At 42.0% G+C, this 22,564-nt stretch overlaps 2 protein-coding genes across 4 annotated transcripts; both read right to left on the bottom strand.

Moving 5' to 3' along the window:
* Positions 1 to 3,895: 3,895 nt before the first annotated feature.
* LOC121694015 (proline-rich extensin-like protein EPR1) lies at positions 3,896 to 16,456 on the bottom strand. 3 transcript variants are annotated; one of them, XM_042073909.1, is made up of 32 exons: positions 16,306 to 16,455; positions 13,939 to 13,988; positions 13,480 to 13,594; positions 13,183 to 13,287; positions 13,061 to 13,093; positions 12,916 to 12,969; positions 12,644 to 12,700; positions 12,455 to 12,535; positions 12,227 to 12,310; positions 11,758 to 11,817; positions 11,065 to 11,562; positions 10,868 to 10,951; positions 10,711 to 10,770; positions 10,506 to 10,568; positions 10,225 to 10,278; positions 10,049 to 10,120; positions 9,631 to 9,705; positions 9,461 to 9,544; positions 9,336 to 9,362; positions 9,197 to 9,250; positions 8,803 to 8,853; positions 8,664 to 8,702; positions 8,393 to 8,437; positions 8,206 to 8,271; positions 8,050 to 8,097; positions 7,892 to 7,951; positions 7,486 to 7,557; positions 5,153 to 5,200; positions 5,017 to 5,055; positions 4,853 to 4,897; positions 4,634 to 4,733; positions 3,896 to 4,539 (listed from the first exon to the last, which is right to left on the bottom strand). In XM_042073909.1, exons 2-32 carry the CDS (start codon positions 13,946 to 13,948, stop codon positions 4,441 to 4,443), a joined length of 2,382 nt encoding a protein of 793 aa, XP_041929843.1. In that variant the 5' UTR covers positions 13,949 to 13,988; positions 16,306 to 16,455; the 3' UTR covers positions 3,896 to 4,440. The 3 variants fall into 3 exon arrangements, with proteins under 3 accessions (XP_041929843.1, XP_041929844.1, XP_041929845.1); XM_042073910.1 differs by lacking the exon at positions 12,916 to 12,969 and having other exon boundaries at positions 16,306 to 16,456; XM_042073911.1 differs by lacking the exon at positions 11,758 to 11,817.
* Positions 16,457 to 18,757: 2,301 nt separating this feature from the next.
* nsdhl (NAD(P) dependent steroid dehydrogenase-like) lies at positions 18,758 to 22,529 on the bottom strand. Its single transcript, XM_042073917.1, has 8 exons — positions 22,384 to 22,529; positions 22,153 to 22,212; positions 21,752 to 21,913; positions 21,441 to 21,587; positions 21,140 to 21,268; positions 20,520 to 20,662; positions 20,090 to 20,192; positions 18,758 to 19,756 (listed from the first exon to the last, which is right to left on the bottom strand). Exons 2-8 carry the CDS (start codon positions 22,171 to 22,173, stop codon positions 19,424 to 19,426), a joined length of 1,038 nt encoding a protein of 345 aa, XP_041929851.1. The 5' UTR covers positions 22,174 to 22,212; positions 22,384 to 22,529; the 3' UTR covers positions 18,758 to 19,423.
* Between the last annotated feature and the right edge of the window lie 35 nt (positions 22,530 to 22,564).

Genomic DNA, 22,564 nt, shown 5'->3' with positions numbered 1-22,564 from the left:
CAGAGAAACAGTAAAATAGTATAACAGTAGGCCTAATGAACCTCTTCAATATACAGTATGCCTGTAGGCAGCCACTCTGACTAGCCAAAGGCGATTCAAAAAGACAGGACCAATCGTCAAAATTTCGGTGTCCACCGCTCTAGTTCATCCAAAACAAACCAGAAAAGGGACTGAAAGTGCTAAATACCGGAATTTTCCTTTAAGTTGGTAATGTATGTCTGTATTTTTGTGTGCTATGTGCTGATTTTCCAAAGCGAAACTTTTTTGATAAACTGGTAGCCTAATTACAGTGCATGAAAATTCTGTTCTGTTATCCGAAGTCTTCTTCTTCTTCCCACCAAATTTCTGCGTCTAATTCAGCTTTAACCGTTTAACGTAGAAACTTTGTTCAAACTTTGTAACGTAGGTCTTGAAAAGGACACTTGAGGAATGTATTTTTCACTTTTGTAAACCTTTTGAGATATAACTTGATTTGCACCTGTATCAACTTCCAACTGCTCAACTAGGCCTCATCAAAAAGACAGTTAAACTGATTGCACCTGTATCAACTGCTTTCTGCTCAACTAAGCCAACTCTCTGTGTATCTCCATTCTACAAGGATATAAGGCACATTCCATCCAACTTTCTATCCATTCATCCTCTTCAAACCATTCACTCATCCACCCATTAAACTATCCATCAACATCCATTAAACAATCTGCCTATCAACATCCATTCAACTTTCTGTCTATCAACATCCATTACACTATCTAAATTCAACTTTTAAACTATATACTCTGTCTCAGGCTTTAAGCATACAATCTGGCTCTCTTAAGACTACAGATCCTGTTCAACTATTTCCTCTGCCCACAACTGTTTCCAAATAAAAGTTTGTTTTGCATTTTATGTTAATATACAGTGTGTTTTGCATTTTCATGCACTGGTAATTTCCTCGAAATTATATTTTCTAGTTAGAGATATAAAGTCTTTGGGCCAATTTGAAGTGGCAGTGTTTAGGCCTAAAAACATTTTGGGGCCTTTAAAGGTACACTATGCCAGATTTTCACCTTTCCGAAGCCAATTTGATGGTCAACGAATTTGTAATAAGTGACTAGCATAGCATAGATGTAGCGAGTCGCTACCGAGAAAACCAGCCATGCAACTTCAACAACGGCAGCCCTTCACCTCCACAACAAAAGCATTTTCATTGTGTACAGGAGGGATAAGTCACAAGAACTTGAGCTATTTACAACAGCAGAGTAAAATATAAATATATCACAACTCTAGAGGGAGCTCTACAGTCACCAAAAATACCTAAACCATAATGTACCTTTAATATACAGATGCATCTCATAAAAATTGAATATACTGTAGTGGAAAAGTCCATTGCACTGCCCAGACTGAGAGATTAAGGGCTCAAGACACCATCACCAGTATTTTTATTTATGTTTATGTTTTGGGGGCTTTTTATGCATTTAATTTGACAGGAAAGTGAAGAGAGTGACAGGAAGTGAGTGGGAGAGAGATGGTTTGGGATCTGGAAATGACCCGGAGTGGACTCAAACCCATGTCCCCATGGGCACATGGACCGAAATATGGTATGCGCGCTGTAACCAGTTGCGTCACAGCGCAATATCATTAACTTTTTAATGATATTCATTTTGAGATGCACCTGTAGAGCTGATCAGCAGGGATTTTAGTCAGGCTAGGCCATATTTATCAAAAGCCTCCCATATTGGTATACTGACATGGCTTGAGCGCACATTACACTGCGTTCCAAATTACATTTCACAGATTTTCCTAAATAGTTGATGCAAATGACAGTCAATATAAGTTTCTCTCCTTTTATGCCCATAGCAGCCAATGACTCAGAGGTATTCTTTGCAGCATGAGATGGTGCATTGTCATGCATAAAGATGATTTTGCTACGGAAGGCACGGTTCTTCTTTTTGTACCACGGAAGAAAGTGGTCAGTCAGAAACTCTACATACTTTGCCGAGGTCATTTTCACACAGTCAGGGACCCCAAAGGGGCCTACCAGCTCTCTCCCTATGATTCCAGCCAAAAACATGACTCCACCACCTCCTTGCTGACGTCTCAGCCTTGTTGGGACATACTCAATCCATCTGGACCATCTAGGGTTGCACGGCACTCATCTGTAAACAAAACTGTTTGAAAATTCGTCTTCATGTATTCCTGAGCCCACTACAACCGTTTTTGTGAGCAATGTTTAGGGGTGGCTGAATAGTAGGTTTATGCACACTTGCAAACTTCTTGAGGATCCTACACCTTGAAGTTCGTGGGACTCCAGAGGCAACAGTGGCTTCAAATACCTGTTTGCTGCTTTATAATAGCATTCTAGCAGCTGCTCTCTTAATCCTTTGAATTTGTCTCGCAGAACCCTTCCTTATTATCCCTTTGTCTGCATGAACCCGCCTGTGCTCTGAATCAGTGACAAATTTCTTCACAGTATGATCACGCTTACGTTTTTGGGAAATATCCGATGTTTTCATACCTTGTCCAAGGTAGTGCACAATTTCACGCTTTTCAGCAGCAGCGAGATCCTTTTTGTTTTCCATATTGCTTGAAACCTCTGGCATGCTTAATAATGTGGAACATCCTTTTTAAGTAGTTTTCCTTTGATTGGGCTCACCTGGCAAACTAATTGTCACAGGTGTCTGAGATTGATATCAAAGAACCCTGAGACACAATACTAGTGCATTCATGGAACCTGGGAATGACAAGGACCACCCCCGTGATTACTTTGTTTTTCCTACAGCAAGTGTTCATGTACTTTGCCGTTGGAATGTGTGACAAACATGGATGCCACAGCAAAGGTTAAAACATACACTCATAATCCTAAATAAACAACTGTATTTGCTTAAAATATAGTGTAAGACGCTTGTGAAAGAAAGATATGCAGCTTTCAAGTGACAAAAACGGCAAGTTCACATTCAAACTGTTGGACATGAAAGGCCACATAGACTACAAACGAACTACAACGTGATGACAAAAGTGATAACGAGCCCCTAACTGGGCAACTCTGTTAGCAAAATCTAGCCCCAGTTTCCGACCTCTGACTCACACATGACGTGACTATATGATGCGGAATGATTACGCTTCACTGGGTTTTTTCCGATGCCCATGAACTTTAGGTACCATCCATGAGTTTAATTGAAAAAAAAAAATGTTTGACACTTAAATCCAATTTGCATAATAATTTGGAACACGGTGTCTAATGACACCATTGTCTTTGCCAGATTTTTATCTTCCTGAACTATAGACAGAGACTATAGTGACAGAGACAGTGCCCAAAAAGCCAGTAAAAAAGCGTTACAATATGGCCGCCGAGTGGAGGGACTTGCCTAAAAGGACTTTACTATAGACCTCTGAAGTTCGTCTACAAAAAGTAACAAAAGCTGCCATCTTTGCCCATATAAGGAGATCCGGGTGGCAAGTTGCATTGCAAGTTAGCTCTGGGGTAGCAAAAATCTAAGTTTGCTGTCTCAACATACCGAAGATCACAGTTCCCACTAGAAGATAAAAGACAAAAGTGGGTTGAGCAAAACGTCTACATTTCAGACCTCTTCGTCCCCACGAGAATCACAAGATACCGGATCTCAAAGATGGCAGCTTTTTTGTAGGCGAACTTTAGTGGTCTATTGTCAGTTGACATTAATAGCTTTCAAAATGTGAGGTTCCTTCAGATATTGCAGAAAGCATTCTGTGTTGAAACTGCCATCAGCCCAATTATTTGTTTATTTTTGGAGAGCGAAGCACTGAACAGTTAACTGGAGCATTATAATTAGCTGAATCTATGAACAAATCAGAGTCTGCCTTTAATGTCTTGCATATTCTCAGCCTATGATTCTCACATACCCAATGGGGTCATGTCTTAAACGTCTTCACCATACCCTTTAGATAATCATGCAAGGTTTATTGAGACAATGAAAACAAAAGCATTACAAGTAGAACAGCACATTATGCAGGAAGAAGACACAAGGCAGTGGGGATGAATACAGAGCTCATGTTCTTGTAACAAAAATCCTCACCTTTATACAGTGATAGTTTTCCAAAGCCTTGCTGATGTTGCAGATACACTCCCAATACAACACGTATAGTTTTTTCTAGATCCTTCATTTATGTCAAATATACAGTAAAATCAGTACAGTGATATTTCAGTAATCCTCTATTAGTATGGGAAAATAAAAGCTTCATCCCATAAAGGATATATTAACTTCATTCAAATGGAGTTGGAAAGTATGAGTCAAGCATTCTATACTTGACTCATACTTGTAGGATTGCCACAGCATCAGTGCATATTTATTGCACTGTAATGTTCTTACTGAGTATCAGTTTAAAACAACTCAAGTGTATCATTTGAAAAAGTATCAAACTGTGCGAGTCTTCTTAGGATGATGAGTAGTATCATACCGGGGGGGTAATGACTGGTAATGAGCATTAAATCACATTCGCATAGCAGGTCTCACAGTGCACCATCCCATTGTGCAAAAACATGCTGAAGAGCAAGTCTCCCATTGGGCTGCTGCATATGGCACACTGTTGGGGAAACAAAACATCTTAATTTGAAGTATTTATCCAACAAAATGAAGGGTTATGTCAGTTAGTTCTTCTGAAATGCTTGGCTGGTTACCTTGAAACACGTTGGATGGCATGAGATATTGAGATGTTCAATAGTGATCTTTGCATCACTGCCGACAAGCTCTCCACAGTATGTACAGGCAGACATATTACTGAAAAAAAAGGTTCACATTTATTGTGATTAGTAATTATTATTTTTCACAATGTAGCTAATAATATAATCCAATGCCATGGATGGTTTATGCTTCAGTATGAACAACAGGACTGTTACCCGTCACGGCTGTAGTCATACAGGGAGGAGTGTGTCGAGTAGTCTCTGCGGGGAGAAATAAATAGGCATATTACCAATTAACCGTATCAACTAAGTTGTGCATTGTTAGTTACCAACATAAAATAACGTAGCTGGTGGCTATTCTTCATTGTTCATAGGCTTACCTTTTGTCATCGACATATTCCTTTAAGAGCACAATCCCCCTGTGAAAGAAAGTGTGTGATTAAGGGTGCCAATATGTGGCAATTGGAGCAGAACCATAGTATTTGAAATGTACTTTACACTCATTTTGTGACTTACTTCTTCTCTGAATCTGATGATGTGCTCTCCTGGTCAGCATCAATTGTGCTAAAAGAAAAGAAATCATAGAAATCATGAAGTGACTTTACTCAGAGGTATAGGGTAAGGCATGTTATATCCAGATCCAACGACATTAATGAATGTTGGTTTGTGTGGCTAGAGCATCATACGTTTGGTCTTCACATGTAGGCCTACTGGCTTCCCGTTCCTCAAAACCAAATATTGTTTTAGACCAGTGTTTCTCAAACTTTTTCAGACCAAGGACCACTTAAAGTGTAAATGTCAGGTTAAAATTTTTTTTTGACAAATGAAGGGACATGAAGCAAGATAGTAGTGATTTTTCTTGAAAAATCAACTTTAAATAAAATAGAACAATATGTAAGGGATAATGTATAGAACGCCCGTCATTACTGGGAAATAATGGAAATAATATTGGGAAACCCTGAAATCCCTTCAGGGCGGAACAAGACCCCTCCGCTGCGCGTTCGCCCTGTCGGGACTTATTTTCCCAATAATGACCGGCGTTCTATACATTATCCCGCTTAATACACGGTTACTTACCAAACCGAAACAATAAACTCCCCACGATATGACTCTTTAGCCTACATAGCCTACTGTAGGCTATAGCCTATTTGTTACCGTTTCATCGTGGCTTTTGCAGAGAAACAAATAGTTCGCAACAGCACACGCTGAACTTGAATCAAACATTTGATCAACCGTCCGCTTTCACTTTTGAATAAAGTTCCAGTCTTTGCGTAGTGATATGAAAGATGTGATACGTGAAATAGAAGCACAAAACCCATTTTCCTTGACAGCGGTCTGTTATACTTAGCAACGGTCTGTTATTGAGAATTAGACCACCGAACGTTGGGAAGGCCCATTCAAGTGAATGGAGCATTCTTCAGCATTATGAAGAGCCGTGTAATAATTACAGTTATTTTTATAGACCCTTTCAACAATAAAAACAAAAACAATGCTTGAACGTTCTATTTGGGTCCCAATCTACTTCCTCTGCATTAAGATAACATATGGAATGTTAAAACGGAAGCCTTGTGGGGCCAACTATGATGCTGATAATGGAACTCTCTTGAAAGGGTCTATAACTGAATTTATAAACATTCCAGGAAACATTCTAGACACAATGATGACCTCATAAGAGGGAGTCCAGCAAAGTTGGTCAATTAAAACACATGGAAAACACATGGGATAAGGGATCATACAGTAGGTTTTTTTACACTGATGAGGCCAAAAACATGACTTCATTACAGTATGTCATGCTAGGGTCTACTACCTGCCTGACATAAAAAAATCCTGATACATTTTTTCTTCACTGGCAACCATTATTGATCTTAAAATGTGATGAAGAGGATATGGGTATGTAGCAATGTTTGGAAATGCCAGTTGTGTCACTTACCATCACATATATAGCCTAAACTAAGTAGAATCAGTAAGCAACTCATTAGTCTGTGTTCAGCCAACCATGGGCATATATGCTTTAGAGACCTGACTATAAAACCATCAGTGTATATGGGCTACCACACATTTGCTCTTTATATATCCATCTGCTTATCAACTAATGTTAGCTATAGACAGACTATTAATTTGCTAACTGATTCTACTTAACTTGTTGTATATGAAAGCCTATGTGATGGAAAATAACACAACTGCCCTTTTGAAGCCATGATAGGCCTACTAATAGTGATCCGATCCTACTCACACCCCTAATCAATTTTCCACTGATGGCCATGATTTACCTAAATTTCGTAGCCTGTTTGTCTTTACTTTGTCCCTGCCAGTCAGGCTCATGCTTATGAACCACTGGTATGTCATAGAGGACATTTTTGGCCTTATCAGTGTAAAAGAAAATGCAAGAAAAATCACTACTCACTATCTTGCTTCATGTCCCTTCATTTGTCAAAAATGTTTTGGCAAATACACTTTAACCAAAAAAAAAAAAAAAACACGGACCACTTTAAAAAAAGTAAACCTAGTCCTACTTCAACCGTATATTGCACAATAGGCCCACTCAATGAACCCCCTTGCTAACTGTCTTTGCACCTTGCTTATTTTGTCAGAGGATTCATATGATTTAAACTGCCGTAGCTTACATAGGCAATATTGAAGAACTGTTTGGATTTACATACAAGTTGGTTCAATATTGCAAACAACTCATCTGCTCGCCGACCACTTGGGATAGTTTGCGGACCACACTTTGAGAAACATTGTTTTAGACCATATATATTGTGTTGTGATGGTGGTAACTGTGTTCCTCATCAGGTCTATTCAAACACTGATTTAATATGCATGAGCATATGGCGTAACAGTGGTCCTACCTCTCTTCTGTTTTAGTGGTGTAAACAGTGGGGGAGGTCCATTTATCCCACGGGGAATCATTGTCTGTAGACCTAAACATAAATCATAGATTACTCAAACAAATGATCAGGGAAGACGGAGCCAATTCCGACCTGAGAAACTCAAACTTTTAGTATTGAATGTTGAGTTTATCGTAAGGTTAAAGAGTGAAGACTACCTGAAATCACAATAATGAAAAATAAGAGATTCTGAGTGTTATGTCACTAGCTGGAATTCCCCACACCCCACCGAAGCCCAGAAGCAACACAACAGAGTGACATTGAAATTATGTTGCCCTGGTGCCCCCTCCAGCACCTCTGCTTCAGCCAATTAAATGGATGGATTTCAAAAAATGTCACAGAATCCATTGGAGATGCCCATACTCACTTCCTCTCATATCGAACTGAGACCATCTCAGCACTGGCAGCAGGTTCCTCCTCCTCCTCACTGTGACACACACACACACACACACACACGAAACAAACGGTTGGTCAAAAGGTTCAGATATTATCTTTCCATCAAACCTACTTTGTTTTCTTCCCTACCTTTCAGTTTTGGTGTCAAAGCGTTCCCAATCTCTGTTAGTAATGAGTCTGAGAGGGAGAAAGGAGTAAAGTCAAACACAATGGTCGGACTGTCATACGTCTGTCTATGTAATAGGAGAGAGAGCCAGGACTGCTTTAAGTTTGCTGTTGCCATACCTTGTGGTGTTTGTGTCGATAGGGATGACATCATCAGCTAGGCTCACAAGCGCATCGGTGGGCATGCTGTCATTTGGTATAGCAAGAAACAAAAATACATCAGCAAGCAGCCTATAGTCATTTAGATACCAAAACTTTTAAAAGAATCCCTATTGAAATGCACGTGTATGGACTAGACAGGTCTCACCTGTCATCAGGAATGGGACTAGGAGGGGAGACAGGCTCTGGGGAACTGTAGAGGTGTCACATGATAAGAATAAGCTTTAATTTCATGGGCTTATAGGAATAATAGCATCGGTCAGGCTATAGGCCGAAGTCAGTTAACATGACAATCATGGTTCAAACACATTAGTAACAGTACCCAAGCAATTGTATTTGGAATGTTATATATCACAGAACAAGGATCAGTGCTTATGCTGTTTTTTTATCGTACAGATAAGATAAACAAAGTTTCTTACCTGGTTTTTGTGTTGAGTACATCAAACAGCTTCACAGGGCTAGAATTTGAACAGTGTGTGTTATTGCTGCAGTCACGATATTTGTTACGTATTATTTGTTAGTCCCTCTAAACGGTTACCAAAAAGATAACATAATTACCTCTTAATGGGCATGGTCTCTTTTGGGAAAGGATCAAATGGATCAACAGAACTAAAACAAAAAGAAAAAAAAATGTCACTCTTTTCACAGCTATACAGTAGGTCAGATATATTAAAATTAACATCAATGGTTAGCCTTAGCTGAAGTATTTGAAACAGTACAGGGAAAAGTAACACTGTGCACTGTTTGTTTCAGTTGTTTATGACTGTTATTTAACAGTGTAATCAATATGAGTGATCCAACACTTTGTCATTGACAAGCATTAAACATGGTCTTGAATTAAAATCACACTATGTTTGGCCACTATAACTCTTCAGTGAAGCTAATTTGAAAAGTTAATGTACAAGACAATGGCCAAACACCCTCATGTATCAGAAATAGAAGACTGCCATACCTGTCTTCAGTAATGATTGTAGTTTTGGTGGTTATGGTGATGGTTTCTGTGGGACTGATCAACAAAAGAGTAAATGAGAACGAAATTATATCTCTGCATATAGCCCATGAAATAGGAAGGCTGCATATATTTATCATACCTCAGTAGGTCGTCTGTGCTAGAGAGGCTAGAGAGAGAGAAATGAAGAGAGATGTAAATTATCTAACATAGTTCTAAACAAAAGATGATCAGAGAAATATACACAAAATATCTCATTCCTCTGACCTGGTGCGTTTTGTATCAATTGGGATGACGTCATCAGCGAGCAGGTCAAGTGCGCCAGTAGTCTTCTTTGTCTGGGCAGGAAAGCTGAGGAAAGTCCATTATATTCACATTCAATTCGACTCTTTCCTCATGTCTGAGCATCAGTGAATCGTGTCTGGTGAAGCTCTTACCTCTCGGGCCCCAGGAGATCCTGACTCCACGCTGGGGGGCTGCTAGGAGGAGTGTCCACCTGCTCCACATCTCCGCTGACAAAACAGGTAGCAACATGAAAGAGTTACACAAGGGTAGAAAGGTGTCGGGAGACGCATCATCTTGGCTGTCTTTCACAAATATCTCATGACAATTGTGATTTTACGACAATTGTGATTTTAAGAATAGAAGTCTGAATAGTCTCTGGATTCAAGTCCTCTATACTAAGAGGAGAGACTTTCCCACTATGTGGATTATGTGAAGATTATGGCAGGAAGACAAAATAACAGTTAACATTACTGTAGCCATAACCATGCATGCATTTACCATAAATTCAATCTACAAATAGAAACACTTGGCCTGAATATTCTAGGATAAACATCACTCTCTCACACAAACCTCTGTGCAAGGGAAACAAGGTCATCATTATGGAGGTCACTACTTGGCTCAGGGATGGGTTCAGGAACAACACTGCAAAATTAAGCAAATCAAAACAAATCAGATTATACAGATACAGAAAGACTTAAATGAGCATTTGAGCCATTGAATAAAATTATCTTCTTGATTTTAACTACCTGGTTTCCACTGTCTTTGTCTCTTCAAACAATACTGGCTTTGTGTGTGTTATGCTGTAAAGAGAATCGCAGTCATTTTATTAACATGCAATCATGGACAGTGAAAAAACGTATATGCACTACTGGCAGTGAGAGCCATGAGACGAGTGATATCATCAATTCAATGTGCCTGTCTATGACCAGACTAAGGTGGTCTCCTGTGGTCAGCAGAGGTGTGCGATCCCACGATAAGGCAGCAGACAGAGAACAAAGAGGAGGTGCTGAGTGATGCTGGTGCCTACCGGTCTTTAACAGGGCTGGAGATCAAATCAACCACTGGAGTGACTTCCTGCTTTTGTTTTGGACTGTGGAAAATGAGGGGTAAAAAATGAGGCTCAGAGACTACACAGATGAAACAGCCATAACAACAGTATCTCTGTTGTGTTTGTCCTTTGTTTTCATGCTTTTGTTTTTGTAGCCATGGGTGTGTCGTTAAGGAAGTTTTACCTGGTATGTTCCGTGTTGAAAGATATGAGGGTGTCTGACAAAGCACTTAGCGTTTCAGCACTGGGGGGAGACAAAACGAGCCAATCATTTAATACTTACACTTATGAAATGCATTAAAATGCAATGCAATGTATACATGTATGTAGTACTGCATCACCTCTGTTCAGCCGGAGGCTCAGGAATACGCTCTTGGGGTAGCGGCTTGGGGGTCACTACCACTGGGGGAAACTCTTTCTTCACGCTGGTGACACACACAAACACAGACACATGAATGCACCGTCCTCTGGACATTCACATATGATATGAGGGAGTTCTGAGCAGCAGCACAGGCCTGGGTGGGTCTGCCTGACTCACCTGGCCGGTAGAGTGGGCGGGGGTGGAGTGGGCTCTGGTAGAGTGGGCGGTGGTGGAGTGGGCTCTGGTAGAGTGGGCGGGGGTGGAGTGGGCTCTGGTAGAGTGGGCGGTGGTGGAGTGGGCTCTGGTAGAGTGGGCGGTGGTGGAGTGGGTAGAGTGGGCGGGGGTGGAGTGGGCTCTGGTAGAGTGGGCGGTGGTGGAGTGGGCTCTGGTAGAGTGGGCGGGGGTGGAGTGGGCTCTGGTAGAGTGGGCGGTGGTGGAGTGGGCTCTGGTAGAGTGGGCGGTGGTGGAGTGGGTAGAGTGGGCGGGGGTGGAGTGGGCTCTGGTAGAGTGGGCGGTGGTGGAGTGGGCTCTGGTAGAGTGGGCGGGGGTGGAGTGGGCTCTGGTAGAGTGGGCGGTGGTGGAGTGGGCTCTGGTGCAGAGACACGTTTAACAGGAGCGGGAGGCGGTGAGACGGGCTCCTGTGGAGTATCGGCCTCATCGTCGCTGATCTCCACCCTGTCCAAGTTCATCCAGCAGTTTAGTCGTTTATGTCCACATTAAATAATTAGAGTACGATATCACTATGGTTAGTGCCTTAGTAACTTGGCAACACTCACTAAGTTGCAGACAGAACAACCGCAGTAGGAGAATACTGAGAGTAACACACACACACACACACACACACAAGAATGGATAGTTTAGATTGTGTACCTTTTAGCCACAAATGATGTGGTAGTGCTCTCCGGAGGAGATTCTGGTTTGCTTGTGGATCTGATTGAATAGAATGTGGAAATACCAGCATTTTTGGAAACAGCAGGACAACCATAATAATGGGAAATGCCACTGATGTCTAACCTAGAAATATAGACACACCCTAGCGACAGCTTGATGTGGGTCTGACTTGCCAGGCTAACTGATGTCCAATGGATTATATTACATCTAATGTCAATGGGCTGAAATTGTGCCCTTGTAAACTCATCCACTGTTAAGAACTAGATATGCCATAAGTCATATTTCAGTCCCAAAGGCTGTACAGCATGCAAGTTGTACTGTCTTCCACCTCTGCATTGTCATCTGTCTGATAGACTGTGTGATCTGTGTGACTGTGTGAGTGCTTCACCTCTCCTGTAAGCAGCTAGAGTATTACTGCATTCTTGGTACAATGGCACCTGGAACTTACTCATATTTCTTGGCTGCAGAGAGAACGTAGGACCGCTGCCGGGCAGCTTTTGTGTTCTGTAGGACACCACTGGCTGCCTCCGTACTGAAACACAGGAATGCATTTTTTGTTCTTGTCAATCAGTTATAACGTAAAGGACATGTTTAACAGAACATTCAGAGAACTCAAGCGTTCCCCCCCTACTTCTCATCCGCTCTCTCTCTCTCTCTCTCTCTCTCTCTCTCTCACCGTTTCTCCACTTCCTCGGGGGAGAGCTGAGGCTCCGTCTGGACTGTGGGCTCTGTGGAGGGTCGCACCGTATGAGGGGCTCTGGAAACACAAAACAGATTGTGGTGAAACCGAGCAGTCCATACGATTAGCGGAGATGAAATGTGCACGACAACATTACGATAACATGCAGATATCGACTACACTCACATTTTCTTGTATACCTCGGACGGCTTCTTGGTGAAGTTGGAAGTTGGAGCGGGAGCACTGTGGATGTAGATACAGAGTCTTACAAACTGGACAGACTGGAACTGCTGAAGTGCTAAAGGTCTCTTAAATAAATCTGTTCTGTTATGCTTATATACCGGTAGCTTATCACTGTATGCCCCCTGTTACAGACACTGTTCTTGGCATGTGTAGCAGGGACAAGGAGTAGCTTGTGAGAGCTGAGACTAGCTGGTACAGTGAGGTCTATTTCTCACCTGAGACCATTGGTTGAGGAAGCGGGGTTGGTGTCCGTTTTTTTGAAAACCCCTCTGTAAGAGCAGATCATGTCATGAGGTTAATCTGTCAATCAACTAGTCTGTGTTCAGTTCACTTCATATTCACAAATGGACTTGATCTTACCTGATTAGATATCCTGATGTTGCTGATTTTGTACTGTGGAAGTCAAACAAACAGTGATATTATGCATGTGACCAAAGAGAAGGCACCTGTGGTTGGTCTGATCGGCCCGGTGGAATGTTTACCTTTGTGTGGTGTCTGTGGAAGCAGGCTCTTTGGTTGTAGGTGAAGAGACTGGACTGGTCTCTGTTGGGGCTCCATTCAGGCGGTTTGCCCGGACCTCAGCCAGCCTGTAAGAACAGTCACCAAAATATCCCATTGAGACAGCGGTTGTGCCAATTCATTGTAAGTTGTGCCCTGTGTTTGAAACATCCACTCATTCACTAGACAGCGCACTATGCAGTGACTAACCATATTCTTCACTATAGTGAATGAGTGGACATTCCAGACCCTTCACCTCACTCCTCTCCCCTGGTGCTCACCATGGCTTATCCTCCTCCTCTTCAGGCTCGGCCTCTGTGCGCCTCTGGATCCAACTGCTATCTCCCTTGATAGCCGTCCGAACCTTAGTGGTCCGCAAAACACTTGTTCTCTCATCTTTAGGGACGAAATACATATCCTTGTTTAATAAGCCATTAAAACAGGTTTACGCTGCAGGCTTTCAGTGCTTTTCTTTTTTTTTTGACATAAATAAACACATGAAAAAAGGACTTGATCAAACTAAAGAGATTGTTTATTACAAATGCTTACTAATGAGTTTTTAGTGTGTGTAGGGCAAACTGCTGATGAGTCAGCTGAAGTGTCAGCAGTGTCAACAGTGTGGATGTGTGCTGAACATGACAGGAATGTCATACAATTGTGGCAACAATCCAGCAGCATTAATTCTTCTAAAATACATGAAAAGGATCAAAGCAGACTGGCCGCCGTCACGGTTAGCTCACCTTTTGACATTGTGTGTGGATCACGTGTTAATTTCTTTATGCAGTGTCACCTGTGTAGACAAGGGGGGGTTTCTGTGATTTAGATCTTTATGTTGGATATAAATGTTCAATAGCACAGAATACGCACGTGGCTGTATCACAAAAACACAATATTCAAACAACATTTTACCTTCTTTAAATGCTATTGACTTCTCAATTCATACTGTGAATGTAAACACAACCCAGTGCTACACTGCTTACATAAGTGAAGATCAGTGATGTGAACTGGTATTTTAAAAGCTTCCTACTGCTACCAAGTGACTTATAGTAAACTTACATCAATGGGAACAAAGTAGAACTACCCCATTTCATGACATGGGCCCTGCATTCCACACTCTCACCACTTAGCCATGTGGAAAGGCCTGTCCTACCACTTTCTACAAAATGCATACTCGCACACATGGGCGTAGATTTAGGGTGGGACGCTAAGGACTAGTCCTAATCAGTATTTTAAGATGACAAAATTGTCCCCACCAATATTTTAGCAAACTCATTTGTGCTGCTGATTCCGACAGCCAGCACAACATTAGGCTACAAGAAACGTCATATGATTTGCTGAAAAACAGAGGGGGAGGGGGGAGGGGCTATAAACAATAAACAATGGATCCGAGACATTTTCCTGTTCCTATATTCTGTTTATGTACGCTAATGTATTTGTGAATGTAGCCTGCACAATGCAAAGAAATAAAAGATAAACTGTTGCATTTCCATACTCATAGAAATGAACATTGCAAGACACTTATCTCTTCTATGATCTCATTCCAGAAAAAAATTCTTTGACTTGTTAGTTTTTTGAACATTTATTTTATCTAATGACATTGCAAACATGATTAATTGAATCCACATATCCTTGCACTTGCAAAACTATTTTTCACTAGCCTAAAACCGTGAGACTGAAAGCTAATTGCGTTCACGTTCCTCTTAAAGTGACAAGCACTCAATTAGATTTACACACCACAAGTGATGATATTAAAGACAAGTGTAGCCTAATCATTTAAATATCAATATGATGTATTCAAATTACTAAATATGTTTAGCTATTAGTAATCATGCAGATCATAAAATACTATAAATAATTAACAATATAAGTTTATAGTTTATATGAATTCCAAAATAGCCTATGACAACCATCACTTTCTATGTGTGTGTGTGTGTGGAGGGTCAATCAAATTCTATGATTGCCACTGATGTGAATGATCTCACAAATCACACAAACCAAATAAAAAAAAATTAAAATCGCAATAGTATCGAAATCGAGATTCTTCACTTGCTATTGTTATTGAAACAATAATGTTGGTATTGTGACAACAGGAGTTGTGAATGTTTCCCCACCAAAGCTGAGACCAAACCTACGCCCTTGCTCACACAACAGACTCGCTCTCTCTTTCTCTCTCTCTCTCTATCTCTCTCTCTTTCTCTCTCTCTCTCACACACACACTTCTCTCTCTCTGTTTAAGAAACGAGTTAAAGAGTAACCATCAGATCGAGCCACACACTCGTACAAAGCTATTGCATACTGAAGTGGTTACAGTTATCAGGGGCCACAAAGATAAGTGACAAACACCGTGTTCAGGTGAGCTAACCCGGAGATCAAGATGACTGATCAAGGATTTCTCCCAATTGTGTTTCTTATGGGCGTAAATGTACCTCAGAATTGAAATTAGCTCAATCAACAATTCACTAATGATTGTATTAGTTTAAACAAAACACTATGCCTGAAGCTACAAGGGGGTTAAAGTAGAACAGTTACATTTAACCAGGGAAAAGACAGGTTAGGAGCTTATGCAAAACAATGTAGGGCCACCAGTTTATTACACAAATCTGTTCAGCGTTACAGGAAATTCTTTGCCTACAGTTAGTGCAGCACAAAAACTAAGGCTATGACCCTTTGACTGAAGTGAACTGATAGTTACAGTTACTAAAAGTTACAGTATATGTTGAACTTTCCACACATTAAGACATATGAGAGAGGGAGAGAGTGCAAACACAGGTACAATACAAGATGAGAAGAAAGGGAGAGTCTTTCGCACAGCAGACTAAGAACAGCAAACACACTGACAGCCAAATGGTTTTTATGTTCGGCAAACAGTCCCAACGTGTCAGGAAGTAAGGAATGTTACACCTGATAACTATCCCTGTTTCAGCTTCACAGCTTTCCATGCTAGAACACCATGTGTCCAACTCATAAGCCACTCCACTCAGCCATACACACTGAACATCCAAAGAAAATAACTCCCCCCCCCCCCATTTTCCCTACCTTCCTAACTACCATATAGAGCCTAGAATCCATAAACATATAAATCTTGGCAAGTCATTATCTTGACCTACCTGTGCTAGAAGTCAGCTGCTCCTTCGATCGCTCTTAACAGCCAACTGATGGCGAAGCCCAGATAATGAAGCGAGGAGAGGACTGCTGCTCTATCACTGAGAGTGGAAACAAAGTCTCCACCCCCTGACAGGTGTCTCCCTTGAGTGAACAGGTCCGGGCGTTGGCACAGACAAGCCCAGCCAGTCAGGGTGGCCAAGCTACCCATGTCTGCGCTTGTTCTCCTGTGTGTGTGTGTGTGCGCGCGCACACGTTGAGATATGAAAACGGGGGGACTGGGAGTTTCTGTTTACTTCTTTTCCCATTGTTTCAGCAAGGAAGCACATTAGTGCAAATACAGCTGACAGGTAAAAAGACTAATGGGGCATGTGGCACAAACAGCCTCAGAGCTCCTGAGGGACATCTGGCCCTGAACTCACTGCACAGTGAGGCACAACACAACTAGCATTTTAATGAGATGGTTTATCAGCAAATCTTTAAACACAACACCACTTGCATGGCAAGGTGCCTCATAATGGCATCAACTCCACGTGGTATGTACATAGGGTTTGACTTTGGTGCATAGCCAAGATGGACATACTGTGTTATTAGGCACATGAGAACAGAGAAAGAAAGAGAGTGAGACAGAAATGGAAACTTCAAGCAACGGACATCATTTGATTAATTGATGACGTGCTTTCTCTGGTCGTGCGTTCGTGCGTTCTCATGTGTGAATGATCTTTAAAAAAAAAAACCTGGCTGCCTCCAGCAGAGCCCTCTCCTGAAAGACTGTGAGCAACCCATCCCACCTCAATGGCAACAAAAAACAATCACCACGAAGACGTGCATACCACACACATACGTCTAAACTGCTGTGCATTTCACAAAAGTTGGGTGGGGAAAGCGATGTTGCAATTTCCAGGGACACTTCAGACATCAGAGGTAGGTTGACTCTTAGTCATCTTGCATTTGTACACACATGAGTGGATAGAATCAGGATACAGCAAAGTGACACAAAAATGTCAATGTGGCAACAACATTGGCATGAGTACCACTCTGACAGGTGGATTGCCACAATTAACCCATAGATACCACCCCCCCCCCCTCCCCCCTCCCCCCCCCCCCCCAACACACACACACACACACACACACACACTTTCCCCTTGAAGCCATGGTATAAACCTGTCAGGCGACTTTGCCCACTTGAGTCAGTCATGGTTTCTCCAGCCTCCTTGTTCTCAGGATTGTTCAGAGAATTTCTGGAATCTCTCCACCCCTTCACCACACCAACGAATGGAATGGAAACAACGCAGGACTGAGCCACCTTTATCTCAGTATCAGGTCCAAGTCATTTTGATTTATGCTCAAACCAACATTTAGAAAGTGAGGGGGGAATGGTGCAGAGTGTATACTGGATGATGAGGAGGCAGTGGTGCATGCCACTAAACCGGCGGTGCCGAGTGCTGAGCCGCTCACCTTTCCATGCAAATCTATCTGCTTGACCTGTCATGCAAATACAGACTTACAATTTAACTCCTCCAACTCATAGCTAACAAATACAATACTGACATTTCTGTTTGTTGAGAACTAAAAATATCTGAAATAAAAAAATCTGGGTCTCCACCTGGACAATAAACTGGACTGGTCAGCCAACACTGATGCACTCTACAAGAAAGGGCAGAGCAGGCTGTACTTCCTGAGGAGGCTGCGGTCCTTCAATATGTGCAGCAAGCTCCTAAGGATGTTCTACCAGTCGATTGTTGCCAGCGTCCTCTTCTATGCAGTAGTATGCTGGGGAGAAAGCACAAGGAAGAAGGATGCGGGGCGAATTGACAGGCTGGTAAGGAAAGCTGGCTCTGTAGTGGGAGCTGAACTAGAGTGCATCACTTCACTATCTGACAAAAGGACCCTGAACAAACTTAAGGGAAGAGGAGAGATAGACTTCTCTGCATAGTCTGTCTGCCTCTTCACCCCCTCCATGTTTGGATACTGTCTGTCCACTAGCCACTTTTTACCACTGTCTTTCTGCCTCACTGTTTGCGTGCTATATTATCACATTAGCACATATGCATAACCCCTCCCTCCATGCCACAGCCGAACTGTGGCCACACTTATACCTTTTCTTAAAATAGTTAAATATATAGATATATAGCCTTTATTTCTGCATTGTTGCAGAAGCCTCAGTCATTGCAAGCGCCTCTGATTGATTAATCACCACTATGTGGTTACTGTTTTTAGAATTGATTTAGATTAAGTGTTAGTTAGTATAATTTGTATTTTAGTATATTCTTTATCTTCTACTGTCCTTATTGCTAAGTTGTGTTTTTATATTATATACTTTAATTACTTTTTCTGCTGTTAAAGAATGTGTATGTGTTGTCTGTATGCTGCTGAGACCTTGAATTTCCCCTGGGGATCAATAAAGTATCTATCTATCTATCTATCTAATATACAGAAAGCACGACATAAGGCAAGTCAGAAGGTTTTGGAAAAATCTTCATTTGGGAAAAAGTCAAATATGTGCATGAGAATAAGTCATTCCAAAGTGCTATGCATACAAAGTGGCATGGTAATTACAACTATAAAATTAACTGTTTTAACTGCTGATTGTTTTTCATTTAACTGCTAGTCAAATATTAATTTCAACAACATAACTTTTCAGTTCTAAGGAATGTTGGTCCCAGCAGATGAGCCATACTCTAGTGTAACCCATTAAGGCATGACGTGTGAATTTCAAATGGGAATCGGGTATATGGGCTTTGACAAACAAGTGAATTCCTAAACATCCGTCAGCCCTTTTGCTGCGTGTGGCACACACTTACCCAGCTGAAGAGGAGTTCACAGCACACACACACACACACACACACACACACACACTCACATAGGAAGGTAACCATAGTAACATGCCTGGAGACGAGGTATCAGACCAGGTGAGGTGGCAGTTGAAATGCATTAATTTATGCATACTATGCATATTACAGTAGAGAACATATAGATTTCCAGTTCAACACATACAATGGCTCACAATTAGCAGCGGTGTCCACACATTTAGACAGTCTTTTTCAAACCAGTCTTACAAACAGACACCCAACCAGGCAGCGCATGTGTGCGAGTCGTGAACTAAACAGGTCAGCAGCCACGCTAGGCTCCCTTCCGCAGGTGCGGGTAACTCTCGACCGTTCGGGTGATGGCGTCTTTCAGGCTGACCGGCGGCCGGTAGCCCATGTCCTGCTTTGCCCGAGAGCAGCTGTAGTAGTGGTGGGTGCCCGCCAGGGCCACGCGCATGGGGGTGAAGGTGGGCTTGAAGTGGACCAACGGCCGGAGGAGCAGGGCCAGCAGCCAGAGCAGCAGGGCGATGGCGTACACCAGCTGGTAGGGGAGGTGGTAGCGTGGCGCGTCGTAGCCCAGCCCCACCAGCACCTGGGACATGAAGTCCCAGAAGCGCACAGGCTCGTCGTTGGTGATGTGGTAGGCCTGGAGGTCGAAGGGATTACACAAGGAGATTAAGTGTGATAACAGTATCTTCAACCTTCATACATCAAATGCTTTGACACAGTGAATGCTTGTAACGCTAGGAAGCATCTGCACATTACACATAGTACAGTATATGTCACAGAGAGGGCAAAGGGTGTGTGTTTTTGTGTGACTACGCATGCATGTGAGGACAGAGTGGTATGGAAGGTGTGTACCTGTTTGGGAATGAGAGAAGATGACTAGAGCAAGTCAGTAGAAAAGAGAAAGAGATAGAGAGAGAGAGAAGGGTGGGGATGAATGATAATTTAAGGTCATCTATTAGCTGGTTCTGACCTTGCCACAAAGTGGTGAATCTGGCTTCAGGTGCTCCGCAGCCAGAATATGCCCATGAACCACATTCTCCACAAAAGTGAAATCCACTAGGTTAGAGCCGTCACTGCCAAGACACAAATACAGAGCAAAACCTGACCGACTTCACCAACAATGCTGTTTAAAATACTGATCTAACAAGAAATGCTAGTTTCTGTATTCATGTCTGAATTAAGGAATGTGAGAGTGAGGAAATCAAGAGGAAATGAGAAACACTGTACTAAAAAAAATAAAAAACAGACTAAGAGCTTTGTGAAGAATGCTTGTTCTTATTGCTAAATTTCTAAATGACATTCTTTGCACCTGTTCAGGTGTCAAAGCATTTCATCATGACAGTAACATTTAGTAGTGAGATCTGTTTTAGTGATGCTGGTCCTTAATTATCATTACTCACCCTATGATAAACTTCATCTTTCCACGGCGAGCAGTGTCCACCAAGATGGGCACAAGCTGAGGGTCTCTAGGGCCAAAGATGCCATGGGGCCGAATGGCGACTGTGATGAAGCCTTTATCCTTGTTACAGGCCTCAAGGACCAGCTGAGAGCAACAGCAGAAGAAACCTTTGACTGCTTATTCTTAAACTGATGGTGCATGGGGCAACTCTTTGAGCAAAGTTGCTGGGCAATTTTCTTTCAATATTGTGGTTCTGGTATGTTCCCATTGATATTTGCCAACTTTTTTTTATTGTTTGAGAACTTTAATCACCGGTAGGCAAAAGTCATGATCATCAAATCAGAATAAATTAAATTGGTTATGTGGTTGCCCAGCAACATTGCTCAAAAAGTTTCCCTATGCATCACCACCTTTACATTCTACTGTCTTACAGTCCTTAGTCAAGTATATAGATTGGAGGCCAGGTCAAACATCTGGCTTTCTGAGACAAATGAAGAATGCACTGGTAGGATAAGGAGATTCGGCTGTTTTACGGTAAAGGCACATCTTTAAAATTGGCAAATGAATTGTCACCTTCAAAAAAGACTGCCCCTCCCTCCATTTCTATTGAATCACTGTTACCTTTTCCTGTTGAATCTTGGTCTCAGTGTAGTAGTCAATAGGTTTTTCCGCATATGGAAGATCCTCCTTCCCATCTTTAATGTCACTGCCCTCAAACACCACACTGGCACTACTCGTCAAAACCAGTTTCTGAAACAGCCGCCAGATACACATATTTCCATCATCATGTGTCATTAATGAAATCGGGTGAGCTTGTAATTGTTATGCGTTTCAGGTGAGCCAAGCATCTGTGTGTATACAGTACGATTCTTACATTGAGAAACATAAAGTGAAGAATGCTCTATTGCACAGTGCCTCCTACCTGCACTCCACTCTCTTGACACGCCTGTATGACAGTGCGGGTGCCATCAACATTGACTTTTTGGAATAGTGCACGGTCATCACTGGCAGGAGCTGGAGAGGCACAGTGAAACACCAGGGAAACGTCCTGTAAAGCTTTAAGTAAAGCCTAGAGAGAGAGGGAGAGAGAGAGAGAGGGAAAGAGAGAGAGAGAAAGAGAGAACCTTTGATGCCATTGCTGCATCCAAAAATTCAATGGAATGTCATTCTTTTATTGTATATTTCTATGTCTCTGGAGAGAACGTGTCTTTTTCTTGTGGTAAAAAAGCTCACCTGTTTGTCGCAAAGGTCCCCCTCATGAAATGCCACTCCAGGGAGGTCATAACTCTGTCGAATGTCAAACACTGTAACTGTGTAGCCTTTCTCCAGCAACTTCTCCACCAGGTGTCTCCCAAGGAACCCTGACCCACCGATGACAGCACACCTTTTGCTGCTCTGAGCACAATAAAGTAAACAGGCTTTCACACAGGAATACTGATATTTAGCACTATAACTGTAAGACACAGTAAGGCTGATGAGTGAAAACACGTAATAGACCCACTTAGACTGAGTTACAGTAACAGAATAGCCTAACTACTGGGCATATCTAGTAATTGGTCCATATAATTATTTTTGACAAGTTGGCTATCCTAAAAGAAAACCATACAATCAACTCGGCTTATTTCCAAACTTACTGGTCGAATGCGTGTGGCCATCCTGAACAGGATATTCCAAACCCGAACCTAAAAGAGAGGCTACAACATACAGCACGTGTCAAGACTTTTGCGTTAGTCTTACTCAGTATTTTAGAAAAATACAAATAGGCCTACATGCACTAACTACATCCAGGACGATTTAAACGTAGCTTAACACTTTACAATCTATCAAACAGGCTACATACAGAATTTCTGAATTCAACAACTCACTTGAAAGATGCTCAAACGCCACTAGTCGAAACGAGTCTCGATACAAATATGAGACTGCATCAGCTGACGAGTTGGTGATAATCTCATTGGTGGCTGAAAACCGCCGACATCAAATTGACAAGTAAGCAAAGCCAATGATACAAAGTAACGCAAAAGAACGCCATGCTCAGACCAATCAAAG

The sequence above is a fragment of the Alosa sapidissima genome, chromosome 20 (genome assembly GCF_018492685.1).
Source record: "Alosa sapidissima isolate fAloSap1 chromosome 20, fAloSap1.pri, whole genome shotgun sequence".
In the NCBI taxonomy this organism is placed as follows: domain Eukaryota; kingdom Metazoa; phylum Chordata; class Actinopteri; order Clupeiformes; family Clupeidae; genus Alosa; species Alosa sapidissima.
The sequence above is the reverse complement of the archived record's forward strand: the minus strand, read 5'-3'. Positions and strand labels throughout refer to the sequence as shown.

Excerpts from the sequence above, each read along its gene's own strand:
- nsdhl (XM_042073917.1), bottom strand. The coding sequence starts at position 22,173 with ATGGCCACACGCATTCGACCA. Across the intron at positions 21,914-22,152 it reads TGGCCACACGCATTCGACCA|AGCAGCAAAAGGTGTGCTGT; the intron begins GTAAGTTTGGAA and ends TATTGTGCTCAG. Across the intron at positions 19,757-20,089 it reads ATTCACCACTTTGTGGCAAG|GCCTACCACATCACCAACGA; the intron begins GTCAGAACCAGC and ends TTCGACCTCCAG.
- LOC121694015 (XM_042073909.1), bottom strand. Across the intron at positions 12,701-12,915 it reads TCCTCAACCAATGGTCTCAG|TGCTCCCGCTCCAACTTCCA; the intron begins GTGAGAAATAGA and ends CTACATCCACAG. Across the intron at positions 4,734-4,852 it reads TATGACTACAGCCGTGACGG|TAATATGTCTGCCTGTACAT; the intron begins GTAACAGTCCTG and ends CTTTTTTTTCAG.